Source organism: Melitaea cinxia, chromosome 13, assembly GCF_905220565.1.
Source record: "Melitaea cinxia chromosome 13, ilMelCinx1.1, whole genome shotgun sequence".
Taxonomy (NCBI): domain Eukaryota; kingdom Metazoa; phylum Arthropoda; class Insecta; order Lepidoptera; family Nymphalidae; genus Melitaea; species Melitaea cinxia.
Genome location: NC_059406.1, coordinates 11,683,106 through 11,703,771, shown reverse-complemented (window position 1 = coordinate 11,703,771; position 20,666 = coordinate 11,683,106). Strand labels below are relative to the sequence as shown.

The window sequence follows — 20,666 nt, the reverse complement described above, 5'->3', positions numbered from 1 at the left end:
GGGTCATTGTACTATAAAAGTAACAAAAAAAAAACAATCTGGTGAGAAAATTATTAATCAATTTATCAATAGAATACATATAAGTTGAGGAACATTGTCATATTTTACAATATTACCTTTATTATTTTATTTTATCAGCACTTGCATTTTTTTTGCTTTTGAAACTCGTAGCGATAAAATAAATGTTATTTTTAGCGCCCTCTACCGTCAATATTCGTATTTGTAAATGTCCGCCATTGCTCTCCGCCATTTTGCTTGGTCGGGAGTGAACGTAAAACTATTTCTATGTATTCTAATGTGGCAAATAATTATTTAGTTTAAAAATTAGTGTTTCTGTACACTAATGGCTTGCTTAAATACCCTTAAGTTAGAAATAAAGACTCTAGAACAAGTGTTTCCTAAAAACCATGAGCGGTTTCAGATAATGTCAGCTAGTGTCGACGAACTGACCTGCAGATTCGTTGGCAAAAATGGAAAGAAATATGAAATACACGCAAATATTACGGTGAGTGCACTTCTTATTCTAGTGGTTTATTTTTTATATTAAAAATTAAGAAGTGAAGTTAATGATAGCGTGTATTGATTATCGTTGTTAGGATAAAGGGTCGTGTTTATCAGGGCAGGGCTGTCAACAAAAGGTTTACGGAAGTGATTATTTTCTAATTGAAATGGATTATAATGCGTTTCTGGCGACGTGAAATTATGTGGAATATCGACGTTGTTTATTTACATTTCATATTTAGTTATATTTTTCTTAGTACGCGCATGTTTTTCATCATAATATGACATTTTACCTCGAATGATTTTACGGGTCCATGACGAATCATCGTATTGATTAGTCAAGTTTCAGTTCACTATTCGTGTTAGGTGAAACTTTACAGCTACGTTTATCGAGGGTAACATCTGTTTTGTTTAAATAACGGTACTTATGCGCGATTTTGGGACAAAGACTGTTAGTCATGCTTGTTACCTGCTTTTTGTGACATCTAAGAGTTCAATATAATAAGATTTCTGTTTGTCCAAATAGAAAAATAAATCTTAGCCATTCAACTGTCTATCATATGCTAAAAATATACTTTATATTGTTATTGATTTTCTTTTTTGTAGTGTTTCCTCTGATATATTTTTAATAAAAACAAATAAAGAGGTGAAGTTGTACAATAAAAACTAAAATTATATAAAAAAATACAGTCAAATTGAGAACCTCCTCCTTTTTTGGATGTTGGTTAAAAAATAAATAAATCATAGTCATGAAATATTTTATTATTACATGTTTTTGTCACTTATTTTATGACAAGCAATTATTATGGTAATGATTTACTAATATCTACCAATCATAAAAAAAAGTTTTAAACGTTTTAAAAAGTTTTTTTAAGTAATAATTTATTGAAACTGTGTTGTTTCTCTTCATTATATGTAAACAATCTAGAAAAAAAGCCCTTAACGTAATTTGTAAACATGAATTTTATTGTAATACTACTAAGAATTTTTATTGCAGTAGAACAGGGATTCCCAAACTTATTTTTTCTACTGCTCACTTTGAGAATAAATTAAGTGCCCCCTTTGAGCAATCTTTTAATTAATATTAGTTGATTTTCACTAGTTGTAGTCGAGAGTCGAGAGCTCAGTCGGTGTCTAAAAGTGCTTATAGATTAAATGACAAATAGCCTCCCAAGCCTCTACACAACACCACCATTTTTTTCTAGGCTCTTACTGCCACCACTATTACTCATTTAGTTTTGCAGCGCCCACAAGGGTGTGTTAACGTCCACTTTGGGAAAGGCTGCAGTAGAACAATGAGATATGTATAATAATGTATGAGGTATAATAAATGCCAAAATAAGGTTAACTGTTGTTTTCCAACTCAAAATCTAAATCAGAAATATCTTTATTCTAATAGGCAAAAGCTCTTTTGAAACATCATTTTACAAATTAAAATATTAAATATTAATTATTGACTAGCCCGTTGGCGCAGTTTGTAGTGACCCTGCTTTCTGCTCCGAGGGTTGTGGGTTCGATTCCCACCCCGAGTCTGGGTGTAATATAAATATTTATTTATAAATTTATATATGTATTATTTATAAGTATGTTTATTGAAAAAAAAAAAAAAAAATAATATATGTAGCTATATACCAGTCGGCTGTTACCTATAACACAAGCATTAAGTTGCTTACTTTAGAAACAGACGACCGTGTGTGTATTGTGTAGATATTTATTATTTATTATTTATTTAATTATATTTAAAAGTGATGCTACCACCGGTTGAAAATGCAGGTTCTGAAGAGAAGAACTAGAAAAAAAATCCACAGTTACTCTTTAAAAAAATACATTAACTGTGTTTTTATACAATTTTTGTAATATTTTGCATGAAATACAGCATCACTAAGTCACATCTTTATATATATATATATTTTATATAACTAGGGCAGCAAACAAGAGTTACGGCTCACCCGATGGTAAGCGATTACCATAGTTTATAGAGGTCTGCAACACTAGAAGCATCACAAGTTCATTGCCAATTCCATCCCCAATGCCCCCCCTGGAGCTCTGGTCACCTTACCAATAGGAACACAACACTGCTTGAAAACAGTATTATTTAGCTGTGATTTTCTGTAAGGTCGAGGTACTACCCCAGTCGGGCTGCTCCATATTTTGAGCAGGCAATTTCTTGCTGTGCCCTATCTCAGTTAAAATATCAATATCATCTATGTAATCCTGTATCTAATAGTACGCATTTCATTGTTTCACTTTCTAAATATTTTAGTTATAGGAACTGAAATTGTGTTCAGACTAGTTCCATTTGTGATGGTGAGTCAGTAGAATTACAAAAACGAGAATTGTATAAATTGTTATCATATTTGTTGAAGCATTGGCAAATCCAGTATTTATGCAATGCTACTGTGCTATTAAAATGACTGTAGTAATGCAATGATAGATTTGTACATAAATTATTGAGAAATTAAATAAATTATACTATGTCGTTTTTTATCATCATTTATAGTTATATAAAATTATTGTAAGACCCTCATTTCAGTATATAATAAATACTCTTTATTGTATACCATAAAGAAACAAAATGACAATTAATATATATAAAGAAAGATGTACAAAGGTACTTTCAAATATGATAATTATTGATGTAATTTAAGTGGATTTACTTAGATTACATTCATTGTTTCAATTTGATATTTTTTTCTACATCATTTATTTATTTTTTTTCATATATCATTTTTTTTAATCAGATCAAGTTTGATTTAAAAGATTATAAATTAGAATAGACTGTAAATAGCATTAATGAATATAATAATGGCTATAGAGTACTTGGGCTAATTATATTTTACAGCATTGTAACCATTTTTTGAATATAGAAGTATTGGCAATGGTTCATATTTAAAGAGATTAAAAATTTGGTTTTTTATCCAGTTGACATGTTAACTTTGTCCATTCAGCCTATCGGATTCCATTGTTGCAGTAAGTAGGTCAAGTAAAACATCTGGTCTCAACATCTTTCCTACATACAGGCTACTCAGCTTTGTACGATGACACAAAAGTGGGTATAATTGGAACATATAAAAAGGACTGTGAAGTCATTAGTCTTTTAGTTCAGGTATGAAGTATCTTGGGAAATCAGTTCATTGCCTTAGTTAAGATTGTGTTTAAATTTTAATCTTAGTCTTATGTGCGATGACCTGAAAAATTCCATTTTCTAAAATTTGCAAATATAGAGTAAGAGTAATTTTATATGTACTTGTTTTTATTAGGTTGGCCAATAAGAGCACGGCTTACCTGATGGTACGCTTTTACCATAGTCTACACTTCTACCAATTCTTGACTATGCTGATACTTGTTATCTTGACTTCAACGAGGAGCAATTGAATAAGCTTGAGCGCCTTCAGAATCTTTGCATATGGTTCATATTTGGTCTCCGCAAATATGACCATGTCTCTAACTTTCGTAAGCAACTCAAGTGGCTCCCAATCCGTCTTCGCAGGAAGACTCATATCCTCTCGTTATTATATTGTGTATTATTCCATCGTGACACACCTCACTACTTCAAAGAACGTTTTGCGTTTCTCTGCAACACCCATGGTCGGTCCCTTCGATCTGACTCAAATCTGGTTCTTAAAATTCCACATCACACAGCAACTGTTAAGCTCTGGAATTCTCTTCCTCAAAAAGTATCTTAAGGCTCACTATTTGTCGCTTAATTCGCCATAATTGACTGAATTGTTTATATTTATATGCATGAGTATATATATATCGCACCTTCGGTGGAACAAGGGCGTATCTTACAAAAAATCGTAAAATGAGTTAAATATGCAGAAATGCCCAAAAAACACTCTAGTATCTAGTGGGACAAAGACTCCCATTAGATTCACTTTAAAAGTCCCTACACGGCAATAGTGTCTTTGTCATTTTGGATCGAATTGGTGGGCGTTTTGGCGCGACATCGTCTCATTGGTCAGTTGCGCCGTTGCCCCTGCGCGCAATGTTTTTATCTTGGAGCGCCAAAGCCGCGAAGGTAAATATGCCTTTTGATATTTGATATTCCTGGAGAGACAAAGTCATATTTAGCACACTTATGCCTTTTTCGTGAGCAAATGTTTGGAGAGACAAAGCCATTGCAACATTTGTGACTTTGTACTTCCAACATTTTTATTATTTTATAGTGTTATGAACAAATGTGGTGTTGTTATTCCAATACATGTTTTATAAAATAGGCATAAAAACAATTTATACTTTCTCATACCGAATTCCTTTCTAACTCTGAGTAGTTGATTACACTGTGACAAATATTTTTTTTTTTTTTAATTTTAAAATGGTGTTGCTGTTTAAACTCTGAAGCTTTATTCTAAGTTATACAGTTAAATTTTCAGGGAAAAATGGGATCCCAAAGTCGAAAAGTTTTGATGATGTTAAATGATGACAAAGTCATTCAGAATATCGAAGAAATGCATGTGCCTCAAATTGATAGCATCCCAGCCACCGTCATTGAAGACCACCAAAATAAAAAAATCATCATCATCATCATCATACCAGCTCATGGACGCCCACTGCTGAGCATAAGCCTCCCCTAATGGTTTCGACGACGATCGGTCCTGCGTTGGTTCTTTTTTTTTTGGCAGCGGGTCTTGAAGAACTTAGACACCACCGCACGGGCAATTTCCACCAGCCCGTCGTTGAGCTCGTTCACATATACGCAGTCGGCCAGGCGACAGGCCAAAGCGATTTTGGAGTTCGAGTTGAAAGCTCTCGGGGTTTTGAATCTGAGCAGGCGCAGGTCGAAGCGCAGACCCTATCAGCCGACCCCTCTCAAACTTGACATCGGTATTCAATGTGCCTCGGACAAGTCGGTGATCACTTCCTGTTTTCACAGCATTGATCACTGAGACATCACTAAATATGTGCTTGTTCGTCGACATGATAAAGTCTATCTCGTTCCTGACGGTGCCGTCGGGACTCAACCAGGTCCATTTGCGCCGTTCCGGCTTCCTGAAGAAGGAGTTCATTATAAAGAGTCCCTCCTTCTCCATGAAGTCAGTCAGTAGCCAGTCCCGGGAGTTCCGTTGCTCGTATCCAAATTGCTCCACTCACTCATCACCGCATCGTCTGCTTAGCTTCGCATTGAAGTCCCCCATCACAGCAGTGTAGTGGCATGTAGAGCTATGTATGGCTGTAGAGATTTCCTCATACATAGCTTCCACTAAGTCATATGGATGTGTCCAGGTCGGTGCGTAAACCTGTATGACCTTTAGCGAATACCGCTTGGATATTCTGAGTATAAGGTACGCCCTGCTCGACACTCTCCTGATGACGTCGATGTTGTTGACGAGAACCTTGCGGACGAGGAACCTGACACCACCCTGGGACTGTTGGTCGCCCTCCCGATAGTACAGCAGGTTGCCAGACTTGAGACATCGAGTCCTCTCCCTCTCTTCGGACTTCAGATAAGCCTATAATATCCCAGCTCAACCTGCTGAGAGCTTCTTTCAACTCAATGAGCTTCGCGTCGGTCCGCAGCGTTTTTTTTTTTTTTTTTTTTTTGATTTCGCAGGGTAACCCATTTACGGGTGATATCCAGGATGCCCGGGTAGGCATTCCTAGACCGTATGTCGGCCTAGCACTTGGTCAGCCGCTTTAATTGGAGGGTCCCGGATCTGCAGGCAACAGGATCCCTCCAGCGACAGGCTGGCCTCGGCGAAAAGACCAGACTTCTCCTCCATGGGACTGTCCGGCTCACCTCTGAACAATCCCGACGACGCCATGTCTAGCAGGACCGGGTTCCCATCCCGGCCCGACATGGGCACAGGGGCGTTACTGGAAACGCATTAAGTAGCGCCTCCTACGCACCCCCGTTCGTCGTCTGCGGACGGAGGCCTCGTCGGCGGCCCCCTCTCTCATCCGCTCGTCGTTCTCCTTCTGGGACATTACTGTCTCGCAGAAGGAGACCATCGCCTTCCAGGACTCGTCGTCGCCGAGCATCGCGGTGATAACGCTCGGCAGTGACAAGTCCCCTCCGAGGACTGTCGTCAGATCGCGACGTAGCGCCGCCCATCTCGGGCACACCTCGAGGGTGTGCTGAGCAGAGTCCACCGCCGCGCCACAATCGTGACATTCAGTCGTCGGCTCTCTTTGGGCCGTCCGACACAAGTATTCACCAAAGCAGCCGTGCCCGGTGAGAACCTGCGTCAGACGGAAGGTGAGGGGTTTGCGCTTACGGCGCATCCACCGCTCAAGGACCGGGCGCAAGGCAGCCGTTACGCGTGTGCCATACGGCTGCTACGCCAGGTCCTCCCCCCACCTCCGCATTAATGCTTCTTGCCCCATCCGGCGCATCCGTAGGATCCCGTCCAACGTGGGGTTCTCACCGAGAGCCCTCCTACCCGAGACGTATGAGTAGGTCTCGGCAAGGACCTCCGCCACGAGTTCCCACGGGTGATCGCCGGCTAGAGCAGTAGCTGCAGCCCACGATACCGTACGGTACCCCCGGATCACCCTCACCGCGATGATCCTCTGCGCAGACCGCAGCGCGGCCTTATTCCTCGCAGTGAGGCGATCCGCCCAAACCGGGGCACCGTACGTCGCCATACTCCGGCAGACTCCGGAATATAGCTGCCTGCAGGCGGCGCTGGGTCCTCCGAGGTTCGGGAGGAGTCTGTCCAGTGCACTCGCCACCTTCAGGACCTTCGGTCCCACCACAGCGAAGTGTGGGCCGAAGGTCCACCCTCCGTCAAGGATGAGACCCAGATATTTGATTTGGGAGCTCATCCTGACCCTCCCCTCTCCGATCTGCAGGGTAGCCCCCGGTGGAGGTCCCTTACGTCCGGTCCCGCGGAAGAGGAGGGCTTCGGTCTTGTCAATTCTGACCCGAAGCCCCAAACTCTTTATGCGGCTGATCACGAGGTCGAGTCCGACGTCGGCCAGCCGCGCCGCCTCCTTGTAGTCTCGTCCCCGAGAGTAAACGAGGGTGTCATCCGCGTAGCAGATGACACCCATCCCGGGGAGGAGACGGCCTCGCAGGACCCAGTCGTAACCAATGTCCCACAAGATCGGACCCAGCACCGATCCAGCGTTATATGTTGCCAGGGCCAAGTCTCGTCGTTGGGTGTGGTGGCCTGGCTTCTGCCAGAGATTATAGCCTCCTGCCCCGCTGTTATCTAGGCCTCCACCGTAGCCAGGATTAGCGGGGCCGCCGGGGACTGGGGGACAATTTTTTGTCGTGTCTGCCATTTAGGGGGATTTGGCGTAATCGCCACGCTTGCTAGGCTGTGCTTAGAAGGCGCTGATGCCCACCCTCTAGTGGTTTTTCCTCTATCGCCTCTTACGATACCCACGGGATGAGATGGGGTGAAATTACAGATACCTTTTTAAGGGATAGATCTCGTGCTACGTTATTCATTTGTTTTCTATGAAAGCATGGTTGCTATTATTATTTTAGTTTCTTAGATACCTACGTTTTCTTTTTATCGTTTTTTTTTTTTTGTTAAATATTTACTGTAAAATGCCAAAGTGGTCTGTACAACAATAACTATGAAGATTGTTTGTAGTTTTATGTTTGTTAGTTTTGATTTGTTTAAGTGGAGTTAGTAAGTGAGTTTGATTTGTAAGAGTAAAGTAAAAACGGACTGATTACTATGGACAAAGATTTTATAACGTTAATATTGACGCTAATTTTAAAGGCAAATTCCAAAGAGTTTCGCTAGAGTTTTTTAAGATTTTTCAACAGAAGTTCCTAAAAAAGATGTTTAATTATAAAATAAAACATTTTTTGCAACAAATAAACTAGTTTCTATTTTTCAAAATCTTTAAAACACGAACGATAAATATGGTCATAATTACAAAACGATTTAAATGTTGGTGGAACAAAGGCATAAATGTACACCTTATTTTGAAAAAAATATTAATAGCAATTAACAAAAAATATTTGGCACTTGCAAACTACATGGCCATATTCACAAATAAATAGGTCTTATTTCATACAAAGAACAAACACTTTGAAGCAGTACAAAGACGAATAATACGACTCGGAATGTAAAAAAAACTTTAAAATGGCTCTCCTGTAAAATTACAAAAAGTGGAGTTGAAGCCCTTGTTCCACCGAAGGTGCGATATGTGTATAAGTGAATGTATGTAAGTGTGTAAGCATATGTATGTATGTATGTATGTATGTATAATTTTATAATCTAATGTGTTGTATTCTAATTTCTATAACAATTATTTGTACTCTTCCTAACCGCTTTTCTATGCGCTGTCCTATACCCAAAAGTTGTCTGGAAGAAATCGCTCTTTTAGCGATAAGCCCGCCTTATCCGTATCTTTTAATGGTGTGCAATAAAGAATATTATTATTATTATTATTAAAAACGCTTACACGCCAGACGAACCTGACACCAGAAGTATCGTAAGCACGTTACCGACCCTACCCGCGACCCTCCCCAGGAGCCCTGGCTACTTTACTCACCACAAGAACACAACGCTATCGCTACTTAAGATCAGTTTTATTTAGCTGTGATCTTCTGTAAGTTTGAGGTACTCTCCCGGTCAGGCTGGACCAGATTTTTGATCAGGATATATCTTGCTGTGTCCTACCTCGAGTTATTTATTTTAATTAAAAATTATGATGAGCTATATACATATTTGTATTTGCTTCTGAATTTCTGTTGATTTTACATATGTTTTAAGCACATGACTGTTTTTATGTTTATAATTATGACAACTGTGTGCCACTTTCCTTAGTGTTCGTACGTGGAATTAAAACAATTTTAAAATATATGTAAACAATTGTTTTTAATTTTTGTTTGTTCCTATTATCTAGTTGATACTTTTGATGATATGATATACCTAACAGAACACATACATCAATATCAGAGAGCCAACACGGTCAAAGATATTAAATCTAGCACCACAGAATTCTAGGTGCTGAGGGCTAAATGTTGGGTATCGTAATGCTTTATATCTAAGTAATGGCTTAGTTATAAATGCGGGGAATAAAAACTATTGCATTTCTAGTTACTGTCACAATAAGCAATAGTTAACCAGTTACTTTTATTAATGCGATGCTATAGCACAAAGGCAATATTAAGAATTTGAGATTATGTATAGGTTGTTACCATATAAGCTGTGTGGCTAGGGCAGGAAAGAATATAACTACCCGCTCTCTTCCCGTGGGTGTCGTAAGAGGCGACTAAGGGATAACACAATTCCACTACCACCTTGGAACTTAAAAAGCCGACAATGGCGGGATAACGATCCAACTGCTGGCTTTGAAATACAAAGGCTGAAGACGGGCAGCAGCGTCTTCGGTGCGACAAAGCCAGCCCTGCGGTTACACACCCGCCTGCCCAGCATGGTGACTATGGGCAACACACATGAGTTCACGCCATTTTTGGCGCGAATTTGTGGAGGTCTATGTCCAGCGGTGGACTGCGATAAGTCGAAATGATGTGATGAAGTGATGTTAACATAAACTCAACGATATCTGCAAAAACTTTCATTGTAAAATAAAACTATTAGTTAGTATTAGTAACAAACTAATACCAGGCAAAAAACCCGTAGTATGTAATTTGATCACTAAGTGCTTCTCCTGGTTTATCACCAATCTTGAAATCTATAAAAATATTGTATCACAACTTAGATGGATATTGTCATAGAGCTAGCTTAAATATTTTTATTACGTACCATAAATGATAAAACGGTCATCATTATGATGACCTAGCAACTGCAACTGGCTTTAACAAGAACAAATTGTCCTAAGGAAGTTAGGATGGAAAAATAAACACTCACTTTTACTGTAAAACTTTAAGAATTATAATTATGTTTAGTGCAAAGTGTGTTAAATACGTCTAATGCTTTGTGGTGAAAGTAAAATTTTGAGGAAAACTATGTCTTTGAAGGATTTCTTAGATATAAACAGGTGTAAAGTTCCTCATCCCCAATTGGATCATAAAGGGAGGATTCTCCGACCAGACGGGTGTTGTGTCTGGTGGGCCCCCCCGAAGATTGTTGTCGGGTTCTTGTATATATTTTCAGTAATAACATTTAATATTGCGATGTAGGATACGTCTGTTCTTAGTATCTCGATAGTCAATGAAAAAAGTTTACTTATTTTTTTGTACAATACATCTTGAACTTTTATTAGATGGAACATGACAAAGATGAAATTTGTTTTATGTAATCTTATATATAAAATTCTTGTGTAACAATGATAGTAACCGTACTCCTCCGAAACGGCTGGACCGATTTTTATGAAATTTTCTGTGTATATCGAATGCCTATGTCTAACTACTACATATATGGCAAAACAATGTTTGCAGGATCAGCTAGTATGTTATAATATAATATATTATAATATAATATATTATAATATAATATATTATAATATTTTATATAATTATAATATTTCTAATATAAACTACATTACATAGTTCAAAAATCAGCGCTTATGTACTGAAAATTAATAAACATTGTGTTTGCTCGCAAAAGAAAAAAACCGACTTCAATTACATCGACAAGTGATACAACGTAAGCAGACGAAAAAAATTAACAAACGTATTAGTCGTCACCACGATTTTCGTGGGTTTCCCTCGTTTTCTCTGGGATTCCATCATCAGATCCTGGTTTCCTTATCATGGTACTTACACTTGGATCTCCTTTGGGGGCGTCCATAAATTACGTGAGGTGTCTTTTAAATTTTCTGTCCCTCCCACCCCCCTGGTGAGATGTCGTGAGATTTTATTCAACCCCCTCCCCCAATCTCACGTGAGATTTATCAAAATATGGGTTTCATACGTAAACGCGTTGGATTGTTATTGCAATAATTTTTAACAAAAAAAAACCGACTTCAAAAAGGAAACTAAAAAATGAAAAATAAATTTACTTAGTACAAAGTAATTCATATTTTGATTTAGTTAATCAGAAATGATTAAATAAATATTTTATAATTTTGAAGTCGGTGCCAAGTAAAACAATAACTACTCTAGTATCTTACTCGTAAGTTGTATTCAGTTTTCTTTCATAATTTGTTTCATTGACTATTAGGTTGAATACTGTTATTATTCTGTTATTGTTTTGACATATCTAATAATATTTTTTGTACTTGTTTGTTGTGTGTGTGTGTTGTTTGTATTTATAGTAGCCAGGTTGTTGTAATATTTACTTGGCACCAACTTCAAAATTATAAAATATTTATTTAATAATTTCTGATTAACTAAATCAAAATACGAATTACTTTGTACTAAGTAAATTTATTTTTCACTTTTTAGTTTTCTTTTTGAAGTCGGTTTTTTTTGTTAAAAATTATTTTATTTTACAATTTTTAGTGACGGGTAGACCTAACAAGGATGCTTATTCTCTTATGTCGAGGGTTCGGAAACATACACAATACACAAGCACAAACACCCAGATCATGACAAACATCTATATGGCCAATACAAATGTCTGTCGTGCGCGGGGATTAAACCTACTAACGCTAGCGCAACAGACGGTGCTGTGACCGCTGCGCTAACGCGTCGACATACTATGAGTAAAGTTCGCTATAAGGTGTACGTAATAACAACCGGGACTGACAGCCTAGCGTGTTCTCCGAGGCTAGGTTGGGAGAACCACAAGGATTACCAACTAGACCGAAAATAAATATTTGTGTAAACATAAATATGCACTCCGAGCGGGAATAGAACCCGCGACCGTCGGTGTTTAGGCGCCGCCGACACGGTACATGCACCATTATATCAAAGCGGTCGTCAAACAGCAAAAGGTAACTGCTGTAAATTGTTGAGAAATTCCCTCGAGTGTTTATGGGCTCCATCATCAAACCTGGTCCTGCGACACAGATGATCACACAGCAGGTAATTGCTATAAATCGTTGAAAAGTTCCCTCGACTATCTTTCGTCTCCATCATCAAATTTTAATGGCACTTGTAACTCATATAGGTGCAAAGTTCTCATCAATAGAAACGAATTAAGTTCAAACAGCAGGTAATTGCTATAAGTCGTTGAAGAGTAACCTCGACTATCTTTCGTCTCCATCATCAGACTGAAATGGCACTTATAACTCATATATATGCAAAGTTCTCATCAATAAAAACGAATTAAGTTCAAACAGCAGGTAATTGCTATAAATCGTTAAAAAGTTCCCTCGACTATCTTTCGTCTCCATCATCAGACTTTAATGGCACTTGTAACTCATATAGGTGCAAAGTTCTCATCAATAGAAACGAATTAAGTTCAAACAGCAGGTAATTGCTATAAGTCGTTGAAGAGTACCCTCGACTATCTTTCGTCTCCATCATCAGACTGAAATGGCACTTATAACTCATGTATATGCAAAGTTCTCATCAATAGAAACGAATTAAGTTCAAACAGCAGGTAATTGCTATAAGTCGTTGAAGAGTACCCTCGACTATCTTTCGTCTCCATCATCAGACTGAAATGGCACTTATAACTCATATATATGCAAATTTCTCATCAATAGAAACGAATTAAGTTCAAACAGCAGGTAATTGCTATAAATCGTTAAAGAGTTCCCTCGACTAACTTTTGTCTCCATCATCAGACTGTAATGCCACTTATAACTCAAACAGGTGCAAAGTTCTCATCAATAAAAACGAATTAAGTTCAAAAAGCAGGTAATTGCTATAAATTGTTGAAGAGTTCCCTCGACTATCTTTCTTCTCCATCATCAGATCGACTCCAGACCTTCATTAAATAGTAGTGCTTTATAGTACTTAATGAAAATATGATTAAATTTACTGGTCACCCTTACGATTTTTAAAAGTTTCCCTCGATTTCTCTGGGATCCCATCATCAGATCCTGGTTTCCTTATCATGGTACCAAACTATGAATATCTCCTTTTCAACAAAAAAAGAATTATCCAAATCGGTTCATAAACGAAGAAGTTATCTCCGAAGATACATAAAAAAAATATATATATACGGTCGAATTGAGTAACCTCCTCCTTTTTTTGAAGTCGGTTAAAAGGAAAAAGAAAAAGAAAAATTGCTTCTTGCTTTTATTTACGACTAGTTACAACTAGTAATCAATATTGCTGAGAGTTTAATTATAAGTGTAATAAAAATTTAACAATAGAATACTTAAATCGTAACTACTGTGATTAAATAATTGTGTTTGCTCGCAAACGAAAAAAAAAAAACCGACTTCAATTACATCGACGAGTAGTACAACGTAGATCGACGAAAAAATAGTCAAGTAACTGCGCGTTATCAAAGATTACTCAAAAAGTAGTTATCAGATCTCAGTAAAATTTATATGTGACCACATGACAAACATCAGCTTACGATTAAATTAAAAATTATTAAAATCGGTACACCCAGTAAAAAGTTATTGCGGATTTTCAAGAAGTTCCCTCGATTTCTCTAGGATCCCATCATCAGATCCTGGTTTTCTTATCATGGTACCAAACTAGGCATATCCCCTTTGCAACAAAAAAAGAATTATCAAAATCGGTACACCCAGTAGAAAGTTATGTGGTATAATACAAAGTAGGTCGACGAAAAAAGCGTCAAGTAAAAACGCATTATTAGATATAGCTCGAAAAGTAGTTGTTAGATCTCAAATAAATTTAAATGGGACCAATTGGCACACACCACCTTTCGATTAAAAGAAAATTTGTCGAAATCGCTCCACTCAGTCAAAAGTTCTGATGTAACATACATAAAAAAAATACAGTCGAATTGAGAACCTCCTCCTTTTTTGGAAGTCGGTTAAAAAAGAATACTCTAATTCAGTCCATGGAGAATCATGCGCGATCTCAAGAAAGAGTTGGCGCTTGCGCACAGTAACTCATTAGCTCGTCTTGTGACAATCCGTGAGGGTCGTACTTTGCGGAACATACGCGCTGCAGCTCTTGTGCTAGATGCAAAGTAAATACCGCATGTACTGCAGCATCTTTTCTCTAAATCATCACGCACACTTGGCAATAGAGATCATAAGGCGTGCTGATGAAGGCATTCAGTGGTTGAATCGGTAGGCAGTGGCGTGTTAGAAATGGAGCAAATGACTTTCCGCCATGCTCTTTAAAGTCCGGAATTGTCAAATGTCCATCAACCTGAGTGATAGTATGTAGGGGGCAGAAAACGGTTGTGAAGAATCATATGCAGATCACTCCGGCACTTCTGGTCATCGCATTTCACAACCCAAAAAAAATTAAAAACAATTTCCCTTTGTAACTCTTAATAAAAATTTGTTGATATTTGTAGACCGAACTTTTCTCTTAGTGGCTTCTCTTAGAAGCCGTTCAATCTCATGTTGAATGTGATGTATTAACTCTTCTTCCTTCGGGAATTTTTGCTTCGCTGTATTCCATAATTTTATCACATCGTCCTGGCAGGACTTCTTCGTCTTATAAACGTATCTTTTGACGTATGCATTATAAAAACTATGATAGCTCATTTTGAATTAGTAAGAGCATGCGCTGAGTCGAGTAAAACCATAGATTGAAGAAAGAAAGAGATATACCCCTAGCCCAGAAGCCCTAACCACGAAATAAGTCCGGTACCGCTGTCGCCACTTTTAAAGATGGGTGCGTTTTCATTACTTACACAACTAGCGTTCTAATCCTCTAATTGGTTCGCACTGTGGTTCGCACTGTGGTTCGCACACTACGAAATCAATTGTACGAATACACTCATACACGTAAAAAACAGCGTCGGTGAACTCCTTAGGGATGTGACAATGCATTTATCGATAAAATCATGCGATGAGAATTTTATTCATTTTTTATTAATATACTTCGTGTAAGGGTAAAAACAAATAATGTTTATTACAAAAACAGAACACGTTAAATTTACAAAAAATATTTATTAAAATAAAATTATACCATAATTTACTGTCCCGTGAAATGTAAATATTTACTAAGTACGTGTCTTTTTGACAGTATTGGTGGCTTCAGTATATGATGAAGACGCACATCAATATACTTCTCCATCACGGCTTTCGTTAAATGTACCAAATGATTGGCCATTGGTGATTGGTCGTATTGATGAAAATCTATGCTTTTAAATATATGGCTTCCGATAAAATGGTTAGAACTTTAGGAATTAACTTGTTTTTTAATATTTGTGTGCATTTAAATTTTCCCTCTTTAATCAATGTTTCTTTAATGATCATTTCCATCTTTTTAACCGACTTCCAAAAAAGGAGGAGGTTCTCAATTCGACTATATTTTTTTTTTTTTAATAATGTATGTTACATCAGAACTTTTGACCGTGTAGACCGATTTCGACAATTTTTTTTAATCGATTTTTTAATCGTTGGTGTGTGTCAATTTTTCCCATTTAAATTTATTTGAGATCTAACAAGTAGTTGTTAGATCTCAAATAAATTTAAATGGGAAAACTTTTCGAGTTATATCTAATAATGCGTTTTTACTTGACGCTTTTTTCGTCGACCTACGTTGTATTATACCGCATAACTTTCTACTGGATGTACCGATTTTGATAATTATTTTTTTGTTGGAAAGGAGATATCCCTAGTTTAGTACTATGATAAGGAAACCAGGATCTGATGATGGGATCCCAGAGAAATCGAGGGAAACTCTTGAAAATCCGCAATAACTTTTTACTGGGTGTACCGATTTTGATAATTCTTTTTATGTTGGAAAGAAGATATCCCTAGTTTAGTACCATGATAAGGAAACCAGGATCTGATGATGGGATCCCAGAGAAATCGAGGGAAACTCTTGAAAATCCGCAATAACTTTTTACTGGGTGTACCGATTTTAATAATTTTTAATTTAATCGAAAGCTGATGTTTGTCATGTGGTCACATATTAATTTTATTCAGATCTGATAACTACTTTTTGAGTAATCTTTGATAATGCGTAGTTACTTGGCTATTTTATCGTCGATCTACGTTGTATTACTCGTCGATGTAATTGAAGTCGGTTTTTTTTTTCGTTTGCGAGCAAACACAATTATTACATACATATAATATCTACATCATTAGATGGAAATATCAACCCTCCCTTGTCTTTCAGCTGGATGAATCTGAAATGATATTAAACAATAATGGATTACAAAATATATGTCAAGAACACAGGGCATTATTTTAGTTAATATTAAGAGTCTACCGTACCTATGGTTCGAATTTATGGTATCCGGTAGTATTTCAGAGATGCATAAATCGCATTTTATCTTTCTTAGCAGTGCGTGTACCACAAAACCTGCTATATATGTTACAGCTTGAAGATTAAATTCCGAAATGTCTCGTACCAAAACATCAATTTCTTCGTCAAATAAGGGCTGTTACACGATGCTGCGATTTTCGGATGTTTCATTTTCTTCCTATATAGACAATTTTTCAATACTGCTGTTTATTTTGCCAGTAGACGAACAGGTCAGTAAAGCTACTGTTTCGAGAGCTTTACAATTATCAGACTCAAAATCGCGCAATTCGGATTTGACCAACAACTTTTTATAAATGGATTGGAATTTCCTTGACGTTGGATTGGTATTGCAACCCCCATGAGCTCGAATATTACCAAACATGAGTTCTAAATGGTCTTGGCTTATTTTATAAGCAGGCAAGTACACAATCTTTCGTTCTTGCTTTACAAGAGCCACGTACATTTTTTTCAGGCTATGGATACACACAATGAACCCAATGAATCAAATTTTTCGTATAGTTTCAATTACAAGCGGCCCATTCACTAATTTGAGTGACTTTAGATATTGCTCAGCCTTATCTAAAATATGGAACACATTGGCTTTATTTTCGGCGTATATTGGTTTTTTAAGTTGCAGTTGCTTCATGTTACGTGAATTGAGGACATCAAATAAATCATTGATCAATCTCAAAAAACTTGCAGTAGCATCTATTCCCTGAAATTCAGCAATTTGCAACTGTGAGCAGAATTCTAAGGTTGATCAGCAACGCTGTTACTGAATAATTGCACCGCTAGACGCACTTTCATTTTTTGATTTTGGCGAAATATATGACCCCGGCGCAATTTGTTTGCCAAGTGTAAATGTTCTCTTTCTTGTTTTTCATTAAGGCCTTCCAAGTACGAGCACTTAATCAGTTGACGATCACCGTTTAAAAAGGATCCATTTACTTGAAATGCGTTTCGAACGAGTTTGAGCATGTGGCAAGGGTCAAAGAAAATCTGTATTGGCTTTTTGGTGATTGGATGTTCAAAGTCGGTTTTGATATTAGGATATTTGAACACTCCTCGTAATTCCCTTGCCATAGATACATTAGATGGACATCCATCAAAAGTCAGAGAGGTGATCTCTATTCCAGTTGGGTGCAAAAACTCCAGGCACTGTCGAACTAAACATGCTCTTTGTTCTGCTGTTACACCATTGACTAGAAAGAAGCCGACAGGCACCTTAAAAGCTCCGTTTATATCAGTTACAAGAAATACTAGTGCCTGCGTAGCTTCCTCCATATTGTCGCCTTCCATCATAACGTTTCCAAAATCCACTAGACCATGCGTTTTGTGACCATCCCACTCGACTTTCTTCCTTATTACCATTTCGTCCATCACCAAATTGCAAATCAAAGGATAACCATCAGTGTCAGCTTTGACCTTTAAAGCGTTTAAGGTTTCTGTCGTAAACCCTGGACTAGCGTCAACCGACTGATACCACTTTTTGATTGTTCGGGGGTGAGGTAAGCATGTTTTAAATTTTTGCCTCACGTAAAGATAACCTTTCGGCGAATAAAAATGTAGCTTCAAGGCAAACGCTCTTAATGCCGGCGAATACTTTGTTTTCACCATAGTTCCCGTTTGTGTTTTTAAAGCAGTTCGAGCAACAAGGTCTTTCACTCCAGCATCCGAATCAGTCAAAAGCGAATGATGATCTGCATTAATATAACGGTTCTGCTTCAGTTCATCAAGCAGATATATCATGGCCGATATTTTTCTTTTGTATCGTCTCGTTGTGGTTTGTAAGCATTTTATTTTCATTTTCTGATCTTTAATCATATTGCTTTTTTTTCTCTTCTAAAAAACTTGAAAGCTGAAAGTAATTCACCCAGCTATATCAAAGGCAGAACAGACAGATGTATAGACTCGAAAAACAACAATTACTCCGAAGATATTGGCACTTAAATAAATAAATAAATAAATATCTACACAATACACACACGGTCGTCTGTTCCTAAAGTAAGCAAGTTAATGTTTGTGTTATAGGTAACAGCCAACTGGTATATAGCTACATTTTTTTTTTTTTTTTCGATAAACATACTTATAAACAATACATACAGGCTGTCCCAGAAGTCGACGTCAAGCCGGAATCGGGTAAAAGGCTAAGTCATAATAGTTGTCAGAAAAATATAAAAAAAATCTAGGTCTTGTATTTTAAAAATTATAGACGTTCAAAAAAAAAATTAGAGAAAATCTACAGTCTGTAACGGTTTCTTCATCCCTGCTGCTACAGATATGTACTTTTTTGGATTTTTTTTGTCTAATGTAACCCTGAATACTTTTTCTTTAAAGTCTGAACTGAAATTTAAAGTCAATTTCTCTAACTCGGAAGTACAATGTCACCATTTGCCCAACCAAAAATTCAAAATAAATACTTAGCCCCGTTTTAACTGGCCACACTAAAAAAAAATATACTAGGTGAGTCAGGCAAGTAGCTTTAAAAGTTAGTGCGTTTAATAGCGATTCTAAAACCGTATCACACTTACTAGTTTATTTCTCGAATTGCGGCCATTTTTTTATTTTATTATTATTTAAGTGTTTTATTAGTTTACTTAGAAGTGATTCTGATGTACCTGTGGCTTTCCACAAGGCCGTAACTCTTAAGATTCTAGCTAGAGGAAGACCAATAGACTGATTTGATGAAGTGTGAGCGACACAGATAGTGAACCCTTACTTGATTGAGATAGAGATACTTAATTAAAATGTGATAGTTGATATTGACGTTATTAAATGAAACAAAAATAATTGAAAAACTTTGATTTATTTAAATTACAACAGATGTTCAAGCTGCCTTCTTTCAACCGCAGTGCAAGCTCCACATCTTAAAAAAGATCGCGTTATCTGGCGGGCGAATCTTCCGTTCTTAACAAATACAGCTGTTTCCATCAATCGTTGCCGTACCTGTTGTAAGTTTTTGTGTTTCAGTGATGCGCGCGCATCGTAAAATTTCACTCTCAACATTTTTTAACCGACTTCCAAAAAAGGAGGAGGTTCTCAATTCGACTGTATTTTTTTTTTTATATGTATGTTACATCAGAACTTTTGACCGGGTACACCGATTTCGACAAATTTTGTTTTAATCGAAAGGTGGTGTGTGCCAATTGGTCCCATTTAAATTTATTTGAGATCCAACAACTACTTTTCGAGTTATATCTAATAATGCGTTTTTACTTGACGCTTTTTTCGTCGACCTACGTTGTATTATACCGCATAACTTTCTACTGGATGTAACGATTTCGATAATTCTTTTTTTGTTGGAAAGGGGATATCCCAAATTTAGTACCATGATAAGAAAACCAGGATCTGATGATGGTATCCCAGAGAAATCGAGGGAAACTCTTGAAAATCCGCAATAACTTTTTACTGGGTGTACCGATTTTAATAATTTTTAATTTAATCGAAAGCTGATGTTTGTCATGTGGTCATATATAAATTTTATTCAGATCTGATAACTACTTTTTGAGTAATCTTTGATAACGCGTAGTTACTTGACTATTTTATCGTCGATCTACGTTGTATTACTCGTCGATGTAATTGAAGTCGGTTTTTTTTTTCGTTTGCGAGCAAACACAATTATTCATAACGCGCCTAAAGAAGTATATCTTCAAAAATTAATGATATATTTTTTCAAAACTGGTCCTAGTAAATTTAAAGATACAACAGGGGTGGATAGTAAAATTCCGACTGCTTTTACTACTTTAAAATAGCACTTACCGGTGGTATGTTATTCCACATGTCTTGTAGTTTTGTTTATTATTCTGATTTTAATATGTACGATTTTATTTTTGTGTTACCCACACATTAGAAATTCTAAACATTTTTGAATATCATATTAAAAATTGACCGCTCCAGCGGGGATCGACCCCGCGTCTCCGACTGACCGTGTCAGCGCTCTAGCCATTTATGCTATGGAATGATGTACTCGCTAGATCGAAATTTTTGATCCGTGTGAAACCGTGGCGCCGTCTGTAGTGAGTTCTTTACAGAAACTCGTAACTAT

The 20,666-nt window shown here is 37.2% G+C and overlaps 1 protein-coding gene across 1 annotated transcript in view; it reads left to right on the top strand.

Annotated features, from left to right (window-relative positions):
- Positions 1-222: 222 nt before the first annotated feature.
- The window catches only part of LOC123659182 (ubiquitin-conjugating enzyme E2 Q2), a 29,422-nt gene continuing 8,978 nt past the window's right edge, over positions 223-20,666 (top strand). Inside the window, exon 1 of the mRNA XM_045594435.1 lies at positions 223-505. Within this exon, the coding sequence (XP_045450391.1) occupies positions 344-505 (162 nt within the window). The 5' untranslated portion in view covers positions 223-343. The remainder of the gene's footprint in view (positions 506-20,666) is intronic.